The sequence below is a fragment of the Protopterus annectens genome, chromosome 7.part0 (assembly GCF_019279795.1).
Source record: "Protopterus annectens isolate FY-2018-M chromosome 7.part0, PAN1.0, whole genome shotgun sequence".
Classification (NCBI taxonomy): Eukaryota; Metazoa; Chordata; order Ceratodontiformes; family Protopteridae; genus Protopterus; species Protopterus annectens.
In genome coordinates this window covers 488,977,618-488,995,155 of record NC_056739.1, presented here as the reverse complement: position 1 = coordinate 488,995,155, position 17,538 = coordinate 488,977,618, and the positions used below count along the sequence as shown (strand labels likewise).

Here is a 17,538-nt window from a genome sequence, read left to right as displayed (position 1 = left end):
TACTCTACTTGCTTACACAAAAACACCTCATTCTCCCTGAAAATAGTTTGTAGCAAATTCTTCCAAGGGACGTACAGAAGACCAACCCTCCTCAGAAACAGAGTTCTGGTCTTGGGAATCTCCAGTAGAAGAAACCATGTCACTGTCAATGTCATAATCCTTTGACAACTTTTCTTGGGTATTTATTGAAACTGTACTCTGTATTAACAGCCTGTAATAACTTTCTGGCTAAGGTAATGAAATGAGAAGTTATGTACCTACCATAACATTCCATGTTAGTTGCCTTCTCTCGCCTTCTTTCTTGCTGGATGGGTTCGGAGCAGAACCTCGGCTCCGACTCGGCCTATACAAAAGCTCGAGAGCTAATTTTACTGGCTCGAGGCAACCCTATATCCCATGATGCTAAGCGGTAACTACCCAGATCTCGTTTGGTAGCTGAGAAAACAATAGCCAATTCAGTCTCCCCACTCAGGTGGAGGAGGAGAAAGGAGAACTCCCCAAATATCACTATCTGAAGCTGTAGCTACCCCATGACCACCTGTTTGGGCTTGGAATAGTGCAAGATAAGGTTCCTTAGAAGAAGGGGAAAACCTTTCGGTCTGTTCAGGCTAGGGGAATGGTGGGCGGGACGCAAGAAAGAAGGCAAGAGAAGACAACTAACATGGAACGTTATGGTAGGTACATAACTTCTCAATGTTAAGTTGTCAATCTCGCCTTCATTCTTGCTGGATGGGACCATGTCCCTAGCACCTTCATCCTGGGTGGCTCATTGGAACAGACTCTTGAGAATGGTGGAACCAAAATTTTCCCTGTTTCTGGAGGCCATGTCCAATTTGCAATGTGTAACAAAGGTATGAGGAGAGGCCCATGTGGCTGCCGCACAGATAGTGTCTATTGGCAATCTAGCTTGAAAGGCTGCTGATGTAGCTAACGCTCTGGTTGAATGGGCTCTTGGCCTAGAAGGCAATTCTTTACCTCTGAGTTGATAAATACAGGTAATCACAGAAGACAGCCACCTAGACAGGGTTACTTTGGATACCGGAAGGCCCTTTCTACTTTCTGCATAAGATAAAAAGAGTTGATCAGATTTCCTGATTTGTTTAGTTCTGTCCAGATAGTAGCGGAGCTGACGATGAACGTCCAGGCAATGCAGTTTTTGCTCCACCCTGTTTGAATGATTAGGGAAGAAAACTGGAAGATCAATAGATTGATTTAAATTTGCCTGAGAAGCCACCTTGGGTAAAAAAGACGTCTTTGTGGAAGACAGAATAAGGAGGACGAATGCAAAGGGCATGAAGTTCAGATACTCTCCTAGCAGATGTAATGGCGACTAGGAAGAGTGTCTTCCAGGAAAGTAACTTCAATGAACGGGAAGCCGCAGGTTCAGAGGGAGGGAGAATCAAGGATGTTAAAACTAAGTTTAAATCCCACTGTGGTGGGGGTCTTTGATTGGGGGCTTTAGTAAAAAGATACCTCTGAGGAATGCCTTGCAAAGCTTATGGGACATGATGCTGGAGTCCGACAGGCCTATGTGAAAATTTGAAATGGCTGCTAAATGAACTTTTACTGTGGAGGATGAAGATCCTGAATGAAAAATTTCAACTAGGAAATCTAAGACCGAGTGTATTGGAACAGTGAAGGGATCTATATTCCTAGCCTTTGCCCAGAAGGAAAAACGTTGCCATTTACTAGCATAAATCCTTCTGGTGGAAGACTTAAGGGAAGCTACGATAATATCCCGGACAGAATTTGAAATCATTGGAAGCCTGGCTAGGGACGGAAGTGGAGCAACCAAGCTGTGAGGTTGAGAGATTGGAGGGATTGGTGCAGCTGCCCTGACTGATGGGCCAAAAGATCTGGCACTGGATCCAGATGCCAAGGCTGCTCCAAAAGATAACGATGCAGGAACGGGAACCATATCTGTCAAGGCCAATAAGGGGCAATGAGAATCATCTTGGCTCTCAAGGTGGTAGCTTTCTGAATTATCTGTGTGATTAATGGAAAGGGGGGGAAAGGCGTATAGAAGTCCCCGAGGCCAATCGTGGACTAGAGCATCTCTGGGGGGATGGCCTGGAAGGGGGAAGAGAGTGAAGAAGTCAAGGCACTTGCTGTTTTGTGGTGTTGCAAAAAGATCGCAGCAAGGAAACCCCCACTTCCGAAAAATTTCCTCCGTCACCGATTGCTTGAGAGACCACTCGTGGGGCATGAGAATAGCTCTGCTCAGCCTGTCCGCTATGACGTTGGACTTCCCGGGGATATGTGTTGCTATCAGAAACTGCTGAGAAGAGATCGCCCATTGCCAGAGTTTGAGTGCTTCTCGACACAGGGGATAGGACTTGGTTCCGCCCTGCTTGTTGATATACCATACTACGGACATATTGTCCGTTTGAATTGCAATAGTCCCCAGGGGAAGAGAGTCTTGGAGGGCTTGCAACGTCAAAAAATCACTGCTCTCATCCCCAGGACGTTTATGTGCAAGTGGCATTCGAAAGGTTGCCATGTGCCATGGACTGTCCTGCCCTGAAAATGCCCCCCCCCCACCCAATCAGGGAGGCGTCCGATGTGACCGTGGCGACCGGGGGGGGAGTAAATGGTCTGCCTTGATGGACTTGAGGGGAGACCATCCACCAAGACAGATGTTTTTTGCAAGATAGAGTTATTAAGATCTTGTGTGTCATAGGGAGCTATTGGAAGGACCACTGGGAGAAAAGCATCCACTGAAGAAGCCGCATGTAAAAGTGGGCAAGGGGAAGAAGCGTGATGGCTGCCGCCATGAGACCTAATACTTTCAGAACATACCTGGCCTGAATTTTGTTGCTCTGAAGGAGGACGTGAACATGATTTTGAATATCTAAGACCATCTGCTCTGTTAACTTTGCTGAGAGCTGAATGGTGTCCAAGGTGGCGCCTATGAAGGTAATAGACTGACAAGGCGACAAGGCAGACTTTTCGAAATTTAGAGAGATACCTAGTCCTTTGCAAATGTGAATGGTGTAATCTCTGGCTAGATGAAGTTGACGCCTGGTGGTGGCAGTGAGGAACCAGTCGTCTAGATATGGAAACACCTGGAATCCTTGATGTCTCAGGTGAGCCGTAACCGCTGCCATACATTTGGTGAACACTCGGGGGTCTGTAGTGAGACCAAAGGGCAGGGCTCTGAACTGGTAGTGACTGGCCCCCAGCCAGAAGCTGAGAAACCTTCTGGAGCGCCTGTGTATTTTGATGTGATAGTACGCATCCTGAAGGTCCACTGAGCACATCCAATTGTCCTTGCCCAGAAAGGGTAGAATGGACTGTAGCGTGGCCATCCGGAACCTCGTTCTTTTTACAAACTTGTTTAGTTTGCTGAGATCCAATATTGGCCTCCAGTCCTCTGTTTTTTTTGGTACCAAAAAGAACTTTGAGTAGACTCCGGATCCTAGTCGGTCTTCTGGGACTGGCTGGATGGCTCTCTTTTTTAGCAGCTTTGATATTTCTAGTGCTGCTTGTTCCCTTAGACTGGGTGGAACGTCTGGAAGAGACCCCATTTGAATAGTTGGGGTTTGGATAAAGGGGATTTTGTAACCCTCGGATATAATTGACTGCACCCATTTGTCTTGAGTGAGGGAGAGCCAGGCTTGTGGATACAGCGATAATCATCCCCCGACTGCCTCCGAAGGTGGACAGTCGGGCAGCACCTCAGGGATGCTGGAAGGGTTTGTCAGAGAGAGTTTCTCTGCTACCCTGATTCTGCGGACCCCCTCTGCCTCTTGGACGACGTCTGTCATTGTTGTTCCCCCTTCTGCCTCTAGGGGGGAACTGACCTTGAGTCAGGCGTGACTCCTTGTGATTTGCGGAACCACATTTTTCCACACTTTTGACCCTTAGGATATGGTCTAGATGGGGTTGAAAAACAGACTCCTACGACAGAAAGAGTCTTGCCATCTTGTTCGCATCTGGTCAAAGTATCTTTCACTTGAGGTCCAAACAACGCTGAACCATCAAAGGAGGAGTTAGTGAAGGACGCCTTGAAGGAGTCTGCGAAGTTGCAAAGCCGCATCCAGGCGTGACGCCTTAAAGCCACACCTGTGCCTGCGGCCCTACTCACTCCATCGGCTGCATAGGAAATAAGCGGCATGGAGGAGTTGACAATGGAATTCAGGGTTCCTAGCTGTGAGTTAATTTTGTCCTGAGACCCAGCAGCTGATGGATCCTGTAGAACCTCACTCAGTTCTTTGAGAATGTCTCTTTGAAGACGGGTGAAGTGGCATAAGTAATTCAGCGACCGCATGGCAAAGGTCGCTGATGAGAACATCCGCTTGCCGTACCTATCCATTGTCCTAGATTCCTTGTTAGGCGGATGGATAGGCACTGAAGGATCAGCCAGTTCCTTCTTGGTGGCTGCCGCCATCACCATGGCATCAACTGGGACACCTTTAGATAAAAATTGCTTATCCGAAGGGGCTGTTATAAATTTGGAATGCCTCCGTGGGGTGGGTTCCATCGAATCAGGGGCCGTCCACACCTTCTGCGCCACCACTTCCATAAGGGGGTCGAAGGGCGGAGACACCCAGGAGGTGGACGGTCGAGAACCAAAAGCCTCCAGGTAAACCGACTTGTCCTCGGAAGGATTAAGGGAAGACAAGTTCCCCCTCTGTTTAAGGATTTCAAGGATGTCAGAAAAGGAGACATCCTCAGAGGGGGACCTTGGGGGTCCTTCCGACTCATCCAAGTCGGTATCACATGTGATGGACTCTGGGGAGTCCACATGCTTCGTCTTACATGTCCTCTTACGTGGGGGTTCACCTGATGGATCAGGAGAAACCTCGGAAGAGGAGGATATTCCCAGTGGGGAAACCTGAGGCGTTGGATCTCTACGGCCGGGGGCGAGAGCATGGGAAGAGACCTCAGCAGGCACTACAGTGGGAGGGGCTGATGGAGCTGACCGTAGAGCAGGCACTGGGGCCAGTACGCTCATGACCTCGAAGGTGCCCCTATCAGGCAGGCCAGAGGGCTCCCGCTCTGAAGAACTAGGAACCCCTGCTGGCACCGACAGGGACGGCTCCGAAGCTGATGTCGGGGCCGAACTCACCAGCGCCGACGCTCCGAGAGGGAGAACGGGGTCAGACAAGGGTCCGATGCCACTCGCCCCCTCGGAGCCGGCGAGAGAGTCCAAGCGCCCAGATCCCTCCAAGGAAGGCACCATGGACGAGATCGGAGCAGATGAAGGAGCCGAAGGGGGAGGTATCGGCTCCGACGTCACAACGGTCACGGCTCCGAGGAGCTCCGGCTCCGAACACTGGGGCAGAGTCGAAGGAGGAATAGTAGGTTGTATGGATGTAGCTGCTGTCTGATGAGATGGGCTGTGAAACATTTGGGCCAGTGCCTGAGACTTTAACAGTCTGCTAACCACCATCGCTAGGTCATGGTCGGAAAGCCTGGAAGACCGAGAGGAATGGCTCCGCTCCGAGAGTAAAGGTGATCTCGGAGCCGAATGGATAGATTCCAGAGATGGAGATCTGGACCTCTTACGTGTGGAGGGCATCGAGATTGGTGGAGCCGATGGAGCCGTAGACACGTTGGCTCCAGCTGGAGCCGACTGTGAAGATTGAGTCTTAGAGGCATTGGCTCTGGCCGGAGCTGATGCAGGAAGCTGCGATACAGACGTATCAGCTCCAGCCAGAGCCAATCATGTCGCAGAAGGTGAGCCACCATCCGAAGGCTTAGAGCACGGCGCCGACGGTTTTGATAGCTTCGAAGGCTTTCCCGGCACGGACTTAGCCGGGGAACCTTCGGGCTTTAACAAGCTCCTCAAGATCAACTTATTCCTGCGCTCCTGCAGGACTCCTGGGCTGAAAGCATGGCACACAGAACAAGAGTCCTGCAGGTGCAGGGGTCCCAGGCAATAAACACAAGAAGTGTGACCGTCTGTCAGCGACATCTTCTGACAGCACGAGTCACACTTCTTGAAGCCTGAGACCTTTGTCTCTTTCGACATATTGCTGTCGAAAAGAAAAACAAGATTCTAAAGTTAGAAACACACACACACACTCAAACAGACAGGGATACTAAAGACACACACACGCACAGCTAAGAATCCCTGTGAGGGGACTTGAGAAAAAACGGAAGGGCCTAAGGCCTAACCTAGGGTGGGGAGTATAACTGGGATAAGGGATAAAAATAGGAACTAAAATTTGAAATAACAGTAAAACTAGCCTTTTTAGACAAAATAATGGGAAAACTAAGTACAAAAACTAGAATTTTTCTTAAATTTAGTCACTAACCTATGAGCCGGTAAAAAGAGCACCTCGCTAGCGAAAGCGGCAAAGAGATCTAGGTAGTTACCGCCTAGCATCATGGGATATAGGGTTGCCTCGAGCCGGTAAAATTAGCTCTCGAGCTTTAGTATAGGCCGAGTTGGAGCCGAGGTTCGGCTCCGAACCCATCCAGCAAGAATGAAGGCGAGACTGACAACTTAACATTCATCTTTACAAACAGACACCATCTCCTCCAATGAGCAATGTCTAACCCTTTTTTCGTGTAGTCATCTACCTGGAAGAAGACCATCTAAGACAGCACTTCATCCTTGGCAAGAAGTCTCTTTCTTTGGCCACCCCAAGAACCACCTCCCAGTGCTTTTTCCAGACCCAAATATGTTGGTTCTTTCTATGTCTGTATCAGAAACTGGAACAGCTGCAGAGGAAGTGAATTACCCCTTATCCATGGCAGCTAAAGGGGCTACACAAGAGGATCAAGGAGAAGTGAGTGAGTGGTCTGAGGAACAACAGTTCACCACTACAGAGTCATCTACTAATAGCTGAGACACTGTCTGAGCCTGTGGTGGCAGCAAGGGTTCTTAACTGTGTTGCTTTTTCTTTTTAGGTACAGTGGGAGAAGAGCCAACAGGACTTGATTATGTATCCATGCTGCAGCTGAGAAGAAGCCGATTACCAGAAAGCAATGTTGGAATGAGTTGGTCGGAAGTTAAGTTGTCAGATTAGTGTTCACAAGCAGAACAGAGACTTAACCTTCCCTGCATAGTCTTGCTTTCAAAAGTAAAAACACAAGCAGTACACAAAATCCCTATCAGAACAGAACCCCCCCACACTTTTCTGAAGCGCACTGACAGAAAAAAAAAGTATGCTAATATACAGTGTACATAAACATTAACCATAAACAAGTTTCCTACTGTGTAAAACACTTCTCAAATCTGTAAAACTTAACCATGCAATTAAAAGATCTCAAAGGCAGTACATTTTTACCACAAATTAGCCCCCAATAGTCAAAAATAATCCCTAGGCTAAAAAAATTGAGGTACCTGACAGAAAACGTCCACTACTATAAAAAATAAAGGGTTTCTTAAAGGTGAAATACTGCTTTAAGACAGGAAATAAAATGTAATAATATTTTCTTAAAAGGACAATATTTTCTGTGTGGAAGGGTTCTCATATGGAGTTTTATCTGCCAGAAATGAAGCTTGAAGCCAATTGCTGCTCCAGTACATCCTCAGAGATAGTACTTCTCAAGGACTCATGTATGTACTGAAATTGTCTACACACTGACTGCTGATTTCACTCCAAGGGGCTTGCCAGTCAGCAAACAAAGTGTAGGTGTGGGACTGTGACAGAGCTCTGTGAAGCTGGCCATTTGTTATATTTTGAGCATGACACACCCCATACAGCATACAGGTAAGGGCTACTGCAGCCGTTAGAATGATATTTAAAGTTTAGTAAAGTGTTCTTCATATGACTAAAGTTAATATTGAAAACTGCCTTGACATCTAGGAATAAATTCCAAGCTATAAGCCAATTTGCTTTTCTTGTTCTAACTTACAGCTTTGGTGTAATCAACTGGCTCCCAGAAGTATTGAATCACTTGGACAAGAAAGCAGCAATAAAAATAAAAGCTTACCAGATTATATATATAAAACCAATACACACCAAGATTAAATTTCCCTCTGTCAGAAGGAGTTACTGACCTCCTTAAAAATGACTACATGTATAGATCTGCAATCATATGACTACATTCATATTTGCTGACCTTATCAGATCCCAACATAACGGAAATTCTAAAGCAAGAATAGAACTCTAAGATGAGATATATGCTTAATTTAGCAGAAGCATTTTGGAACAGAGTGGGAATGGAAATCAAACTAGAATAAGTCAAGAATCAGACAGCAAAAAAGTGTCAAAAAAGAAAGGACATAAACAAAGGACCAGAAGAGAAAGAAAGAAAATTGGAAAGCCCATAAATACAGTGGCAAGTACAGAAAACTAGAACAACTTCATGTTGACAAAGATTTGACATAGGCATGGTTAAGAAGAGGTGAACAGTAATAAAAAGATCACAGGCTAATAATATTGCCCAAGATATTAGGCTACGTACACATTGTTTTACAAAGTTAATTGAAAAAGATGGAGAAACAAAAAAATATAGTTTCTGTAAAACAGAATGGGAAAGTAACATATCACATTTTTGGTGTGATACACTTATGGCTGAGCATCTGTATACTGAAAGGCACAATAACATGGCAAGACTGTCATACTCGGAATTATGCAAACACTACAATTTAAAAGCAGCTGTGAAGCATTAGAAACATGAATCATGACGCATTATCGACAATGATGTTTACATCACATGGGATCACCTATTACCACCAGTTCAGAAAACAGATGTAAGAAAACCAGACATAGTCTAACAAAAAAAGACAAAAGTAATATCGATCACTGAAATTATTACAACCAGTGATTATAGTTTCTTGCAAACTGACACACAAAGTCTTAAAGGACTTGCAAGCAGACATGACACGTAGAAGAAAGATACCAAGACAGTGCCAACAGTAGTACGAGCAACTGGATTAATAATAAAATAATTTATAATCATTTTTAAATAGGCTACCAATACATGTAACCCAATTTGAAATACAGGAGGATGCAGTTCTCTGCACATTGCAGGTACTAAGAACAGCACTCTTGGCTAAAATCAAAGACTGAAGAAATACTGATTTCATGAACTCTTGATTCTATCCTGACTTAGAAATTGGGCCCATTCCTGTCAAGGTATGTAAAAAGTTTAAGTAATGGAGAAATTAAACCATCAGAAATACAGTGTGACTTTTGCTATACTGGAAACTCTTCTAATACCTATGTTTACTGTTTGCCATGATTCTAAATGCCAGTTTGTATGTCACATTGCAAGTAAATGGGCAGACTCCATGAAACCTGCCAATAGAGTAGATGCAGTCTAAGAAGCACCTTTACAGTACCTTCAAAACAGCTGGCTTCAAGAGACAGACGGAGCCCAATCTGTGATGTAAGTACTTAAGTTTCAATGGTAGGAGTGGGTCTAGAAATAGCCAGACGGAGAAAGGAGGATGTGAGTGACTGATACACACCTACTCACTTTGGAGGAAAAAGATGTGAGAATATCACCGCATTAGGATTGACTTCTGGCAGAGGGCAAGACCAGAATTAAAAGGTTCCATGGAACATGGCACAGCAGAAGGTAGCAAACACATGCGCATGGAAGTACATGAGTCTAGTGAATGTGCACATCAGTAAAGTGTGTAACTGAGTACTGTGAACCAAACCTATAAGGTTGTCTTGAACACTCAGCAGATATAGGATGGTCAGAAGGGAAAAGCTCCTCACCTCTCATTACCTGGAAATAAGATGTGCCTAGTAAGGTAACCCTCTCCTGGAAATAAGAAACTCCCTCCAACAAGATGTGAGCATTACAGTAGGGGGTACAGAATGACTAGACAAACTGGAGGCTAGACAGCCAGACAGACTGAGGCAAGAAAAGAACCCTCCAAAGAATAAATCAGGTCAAATACATGGATACAAGACAAACTTAGACACACTGGTCTTTAACTACTGCCAACCAACACTGTGTAAATATCCACTTACAGGGTCAAGCTGAGATCATATGTGGTGGAAGTGCTCCACTTTATACAATATGGTTTATAATATATCCTCTAACTCAAGCAAAGAAACACCTGTATTGTTTGGCAGGTACCCATTTTTCGTCATTCAGTATAGAATGATGGCACAAAAAACAGAAAACTTACCATTTGACTTCTAAGTTTCTCATGTAGTCAAACATACTGGGCTAGTATCCAAAACAATTTAAAGAATCAAGGGACAAAACACGAGTGAGACTGAGTAAACTCTAACAAAGTGTAAATCCACAAGATCTATTGCATCATTTATTTTACAATTTAGTCTACAAAACTGAACCTCAGTTGCCTTAATCCAAAGGCAGTCATTGCACATTTTTCCATTACAAAGGCCTTTCTTCTAGTCCTATGTAATACTCATTTGCTTTGATGTCTCATACTGAGAAGCTCAAGTATACTGCAAGAATGGTCACATAAAGCTTAAGGATGATTCCTTCACTCTGTATTCTTCTTCCTTTGTAAAACTGTATCAGCAGACATATTTAATACTCCACAGAGTCTATACTTAGCAGGAACGCATATAGCTGCAAGTGTTAGGTTCTTGTTCTGTTCTAGTAATTTTCATTAACAAACAGTTAAAAGATCAACACATTTCTGACACTGCCTGGGGAAGTAGGGGATATGATCTAAAGACTTCAGTATTTAAATCGCCATCTAACATTTTGTAACTTCAAAAAAGAAGGTCCTCCTTTTCCTTGGAGTTAATGGCATCCATCAGTCATCCACTCAAATCAGAGCAGCTAAGACAAAAACACTGGAATACCAGATGCTAAGTCATGGCACACAAACATTGCTGTCTAACATGAAGACACTTCTGAATCAGTGAACTTCAAATGGTGGCAGAAGTGAGCAAGCCTGCTGTACAGCTTGTGAACTGTGTTGTTAATAAAACAATCAACCAAAAAGAGTGAATGGGACAATACGACCACTTACAACATTGTGCTGTTTGCCAAATTTTAAACAGTGAATCCACTATACCTTCAAAATGTCATCACTGACAAACAAACCAATACAGCCGATTGAACCTAAGGCAGATAAGTGGTAAGTCTGGTTTTGACATCATGTAGTGATACACAATATCTTAACAGTTGCTTCCATAGACATACTTCATAATAAAATTAAAGAGAAAGGAAAAAAGTTCTCATAAGAAAATAAGATCATGGAGGCTGGCTTTAACATGATTTGAAAAGTTGCTTAATATTGTTCATTTCCCCCATACAGAAATGGAATTAGTGCAGGTCTGAACAATGATACAAGAAATTGTTACACAGTAATTGGCCCATGGCGATTTTCCTCCACATTTTCATCATGGTGCAAATGACTACTTTGTTCTAGTTGGACTGCTTCGGTAGGATTATTCCTTTCCTCCCCATCATTAAAATCGTCATCAACGTCATCATCATCATCATCATCATATTCTGACGAATCATTGTCATCCTGCTGTGCAAGGGATTCTGCTGTGCTTCCAAATGACTGGGTTGTCAAAGATGAAGATGGGTGGAGCAATGGTGTACGTTCAGAGATCTGCTCTTCCCCCTGCTGACTTTCAGTCTCAGAATCAGAATTTGAGTCATCCGCCACACGTATAACTCGCTGCTTACATACAGGACATATTTTCTTTGTTTTTGTCAGCCATGGGTCAACACACTTGCAGTGATAAGCTGTAGTGTGGAAGAAAACAAGTTAATTAGCGGTTTTCCTAGGAGCTCTTTTGACCAACAGGCACATTAAGAAATTAAGAAGTACAACTAAATAATGCTAGTGGGAAATGGCTTTCAGCTATATTATGAAAAGCACAGAAAAGTAAACAAGAATCTGATCAGACAACACCTGTTTTCACACAGGCCATTATATTAGCAAAACAGCATAAAGGAAATAGCTTACAAAGGCATACATTTTACTGAAGGAAAAAAATGCACATGGTTCTCATGGCCACAGTGTGGCAACGAGTGGAAAAGAAAGGTGATTTAATGACTGTAGTCAGAACATCAAGTTATGTCTCTGGGTTTACCTATTTTAGGTGTGCTGTTATCCCAACATAAAATGCATTTTTGGTTCATTTTTGTAATAAGAGACCAGTTGATTAAAATAGCTTGTTGGGGGGGTGATGAACACAGCATAGTCAAGACGTCTGCTAATCATTAACAAATCTAATGAAACATCAGAATGTAGAAACAACCACACTGCCTCTTAAGTTTATATAACTAACTTTAAGATCGTACTTATCTTGGAGCAAGTGCCACTTGGGGCACAGAGTTGGGCAATCACCCTTTCTGCACTACACCTTTCACACTGCCACTAGCAACCACCCATGATTTGCACAATAGTAGACATTTACACATCTCCTTCCTACACACAGACATTTGCACACTTCATACAGCTAAGCACTGAATACATACTTCAGCACCCTGCCTGCACTTGCAATCTGCACACAAATCAATCACTGACACACACACACACACACACACACACACACACACACACACACACACACACACACACACACACACACACACACACTCACTCACAGATCGTGCAAACTCCAAATCACTCACACCACAAAGTACTCTTGGATCACAGTCAGAAATCTCAGTCGTCTTGCGCACACACTTTTTTTTAACACCTTTATTAAATTATCAGTTAAGACATAGGCAATTATACATTAATATAAAATAAATTATACGACTAAAAGTAATTAATATACCTAAATGTGCATGCTGACCGCACACCCCAATTGGTGTGCTCATTGTAAATCAAGCATATCCTAAAAGAAAAAAGTTGGGTCACTGAATTACTGTTGATCGGTCAGATTTTCTATTATGGTATGTTGACTATCTTGAAATATTTTTAAAGAGGGAGTGTCCCTTACTATCTCATATATACTTGTCCTCTCCCTTGTTTGCAGTCTGTTATAAATAATGCCCTTAGACAAAAAAAAAAAAAAAAAATACACAACATACCATACACATGAACAGTAATCAGTCATGAAGGAACAGCATGGAAGAACACTAAAATGCTGTTATAAAAAGACAATTTTTAAGAAAGGTACACAATTTCTTTCATAGGTTTACAATAACATAGTCGATCACACTGTGTGTGATCAACGTATGTGCATAAATCAGGTAGCAGAACCATTAGTGCGAGTACTATATTGTCGAACCTTACAATAGCAAACAGCCGCTATAGCAAGGTTTGACAGTGTAGTGCAGTTCGCACTATAGTGGGGATTGGGAAATGTACCCTTTCCTCAGTATAGTGCGATCTCGGAGTTTGTATATATAAGTAGAGGAGTGTGCAGGGGGCTTGCGCCCCTGCAAAACATGTTAAAATATGTTTAGCGGCTATGAGCATTCCAGTGAAGTTGAAATGTTCAACATTCGACTTCACTGAAATGCTCAGTTCGGCATTTACTGTGGTTGGTGTTGTGATTTGAAAACATTTTCTTCGGATATCTGCACTTTCGGCCACAGTAGTGTCGAGCATGTATGATAGTAAACCCTTTCATACATAATGTCATTGTATAGCAGCAATAATCCACAAATGTATGTGGGTAAACACCCCTCATGATCAAACCACACCAACTGTAGCTTATTCCTGTGACACCCACGCCCAATTGTGGGTTATTGTTAAAACAAACCAAATTAACATGCTTCCAGCAACATACACGACATATGTGTTCTTACTTTATAACTATTGTAAGTCCAACATCACATAAACAGCTCAGTTCCTGCCTTCCCCTTAATCCTCTCTTCTCCTGCTGAACATTATTCTGCATTTATTGTTCCCACAATTTCCAGTTATTTCTATGTAATTTTCTCCTTCCTTTTTCTAAAGATCCCACTTCCAATTCTTTTATCTCTGTTACAATATCCAGTACTTCAAATACAGTTGGTTTAGACTATGATTTCCATTTTCTAGTAAATGTTTTTTGAGAGTCACAAGAATTATCCTTAACAAAGCCTTACTATATCTAGGCAATTCAGATCCTGTGTCCAGCTCAAAAGAATCATTTCCTTAGCTACACCTATCTGCTCACCCAATATGTTGATAGAGTACTGAGTAGGGAGTATTTTAAAGTCTGCCAACTCATTACACTCCCAAAACATGTTTCTCAGTTAACTCCATTTTCCCCATTCACTCCAGCATTTGACATCTTCCTGAGGAAAAATTCTTTGAAGTCTGCTTGGGATATAAACATACCTATGCAAACATTTCCAAGAAAAAATCCTAAACCTTATAGGCTTTGTTCCATACTTGGGAGCCATACATATGTCATCTCATTCTTCGCTTTAAATTGCTTATCCAATCTTTCTTCCCAGTCTTTTCTAACTTCCTGTAACATATTCTTAGAGTTAGGATAATAAGAGCATATAAGATATTGCATGCTCTTTTTTAACAGCAGCTTTTGCTCTAAAGTCAACTAAAAACCATATCAGAGTAGGTCTTTCACTTAGGATTCCCCTATTCTGCTTCTCTTTGTCTATATTCTGATATCAATACCTGGAAGGGAAGGCAGTCTCCAGGCTGCAGTCCAAATGTCTTCTTGACCTCATTCCATTCTATTAACTTGGTTCCTTTGCCAGTTTTCTCCAGTAAATTCCAGGAACCTCTTACCTATTCTCTGTACGCTTACTTAAAGTCACCCTTACTGACAAAATCTCCTTTTGTCATTCTTGTGTTGGCTTGTTCTTAGTAAATGTTCTGCTACTTTATGAATATAATATTATGTATGGCTGTTACTATTCTCCTTAAGGATCTGTATTCAAAATCCCATACTCTTCTTATTTTCTGAATCCTCCTCCCCCAATTTATCATTCCTTTCCACTTTGAATTACATCCTTCTGCCTGTGTCATGTACATGAGCCTTAACTGTGTTGCTCTAAAATATCCTTTCAAATGATTTAATCCTAAACCACCTTGTTCTTTTGGAAGGATCAACTTAGATCACTTAACTCTTGCCCTCTTCCCCTCCCAGATAAATTCCTTAAATTCTTTATTAATTATTGTCCACAAGTTCTCCTGTGTTTTTAACAGTATGCCTGACCTGTAGATAAAATTAAAGGAGCTAAAACATTTTCACTACTTGCATCTTACAACCCACCATATCCATAAACAAACGCTTCCAGTTTCTCATTTTTTGCATCATCTTTTTAGTCTCTTCCCACATATCTTTAGCTTCCTTAAAAGAAACCTTTTTAATACATACTCCTAAATACATCATATTGTGTCCCCATAATTATGTCGATTGCTGAACAAATTCATGTATGGGTACATAATTTATGGCTATCATCTTCAATAATTTTATATCCCGAAAAGACATGAAACTGTCTTAAAATGTTCCACAACACTGAGCTCTCCTTTTCTGGATTTATCAGATGCAAAATAATATCAACTGCAAATAAAACTGACTTTTCTTGATTGTCATACCAATTATATCCTTGAATTTCTAAGTCATTTATTTTCTTTGCCAATGTCTCAAAATATAAAGCAAATAACAAGGGGGAAAGAGGAAACCCCTGCCTGGCTCCTCTGTTCAGACACAACTTATTATATATGAACCCTCCCATTTTAATTCCTCCTATCCTTCATATACCCCCTAGGAATGCAAATGCTTCCATTGCCCTATTCTTAAAAATCCAGCTCACTCTGACAATTTCTCTGCTTAAAGAACCACAAGAACAATAAAAAAGTTATGTACTTAACATAACATTCCATCTGAGTTGTTGCTTTTCCATTCGTCTTCAACCTGTGGGTTCAGATCTGATATTGGATCTGACTCGGCCGTATACTATAGCTCTAGGATCCAAAATATCTCAGCTCCTCCCCTACCCATAATGCCCTGCTCTCCCTTCATCCCTCAGATCGAGTTTGCTGCTGACAAGGCAAATATGCTATATATATATATATATATATATATATATATATATATATATACACACACACATATATATGATCAAATCATACGTCTCTGAATAGAATGGAACAAAGGTACTTCAGGAGCTCAATACAGATACAGGCTTGACCAAGAAAACACCATCCACCGGGTCTCCTGAGAGGATAGATTCCTGTCCCAGAGACTTCCCATACTCTGGAATAAACTACCTATTTATATCAGCCAAAGCTCCTCATTAGCACTCTTCAAGAAAAATCTTGATGATTGGATGGGAAATAGGAAATTCACCCCGGGGATCACCTCAGTGGCTCTGCTCGACAGTGGTACAGGAAAATCATTTTCTTGGGTGGCAAAAGCCAGGGTACCTTTTTGACTGGGCTTGTATAGGCCCCAGGGCCAATAGCCTAGTACCTACCTATGAACCTATGAATAATTTGGAAGGGGGAAGGAGGGAAGGTTGAATACAAATAAAAAAGCAATAACTCAGATGGAATGGTATGGCAAGTACATAATTTTTTTTATCTGAAGTTTGGTCTTCAACCAGAGGGACTGAGTCCCCAGCTACATAAATCCTGGGAGGCCCTTATAGAAGGCTATTCCAGAGCAAAGCAGAACCAAAGGAAGCTCTGTTTCTGGAAATAATGTCCAATTTGTAGTGAGATATAAAGATATGTGAGTTTGACCAAGTAGCTGCAGAACAAATATCAATAGGAACTTTAGGCCAGAAAACATCGGAGTTGGATAGTGACCTAGTGGAATGAGCTTTGATGGGTAACGACAAAGGAATCCCTCTACTAGAGTAAACGAGGGAAACACAGCTTGTAATACAACTTGCCAGAATAACTTTGGAAACTGGTTTCCCAAATTTAGTCTTGGAGTAAGAAACAAAAAGCTGGTCAGACTTTCTGAAGTGTTTAGTCCTATCCAAATAAAAATGTAATTATCTATGCACATCCAGCACATGGAGTTTGTATTCTCCTTTGTTTTGGAAATTAGGGAAGAAAACTGGAGGACTTACGACCTGGTTAATATCAGACTCAGAAGCAACCTTGGGCAGAAAAGAAGGACTGGTGCACAACATAACTCTATCTTTGTGAAAGACCAAACAGGGTGGCTTGACAGATAATGCTTGAAGTTCAGACACACTTTCATAGGTTGGCTCTAGGCTATAGGCCCTAGGGCCTATACAAGCCTAGCCATAACAATTCCCTGGATATTTCTTCCCACAATATTTACTTCCCTGGACCCCTGTCTAGCAGGGTGACTGACATGATCCCCGGGATGAATTTCCTGTCTCCCATCCAATCATCAAGGTTTCTTTTGAAGAGGGTGAAGCAGGCGCTCTGCTTGGCATGTATGGGCAGTCTATTCCAGAGTATAGGGAGTCTCTCGGTCAGGAACATATCCCTCCAGCATGTCTTGTTCATTGTCATGACAAGGTTTAGATCCATGGAGCATGTGGCTCTAAGGGATTTGGATTTCTTTAAGTGGAGCATGTCCAACAGCTCAGGGTTTGACATGGCCTTGTATGTTAAGCAGGGATCGCCTCTGAGTAGACGACATGCCACAGAGTATAGCTGGAGTTTTTTAGGCAGTCAGCATATGGCATCTGCTTTAGGCCTGTGATTCTTTTAGTGAGGTATTTCTGTGGCCTTTCCAGCTGTTGCAGATGTCTTGTGAGGTACATACCAAACGTACAGCTGTGTAC

General features: G+C 42.5%; 1 protein-coding gene across 2 annotated transcripts in view; it reads right to left on the bottom strand.

Annotated features, from left to right (window-relative positions):
• Positions 1-10,173: 10,173 nt before the first annotated feature.
• Positions 10,174-17,538, bottom strand: part of RNF167 (ring finger protein 167) — a 1,911,234-nt gene continuing 1,903,869 nt past the window's right edge. For both annotated transcript variants that reach the window (XM_044077088.1, XM_044077087.1), the window contains exon 10: positions 10,174-11,598. In XM_044077088.1, coding sequence (XP_043933023.1) covers positions 11,201-11,598 — 398 coding nt within the window. In that variant the 3' untranslated portion in view covers positions 10,174-11,200. The remainder of the gene's footprint in view (positions 11,599-17,538) is intronic.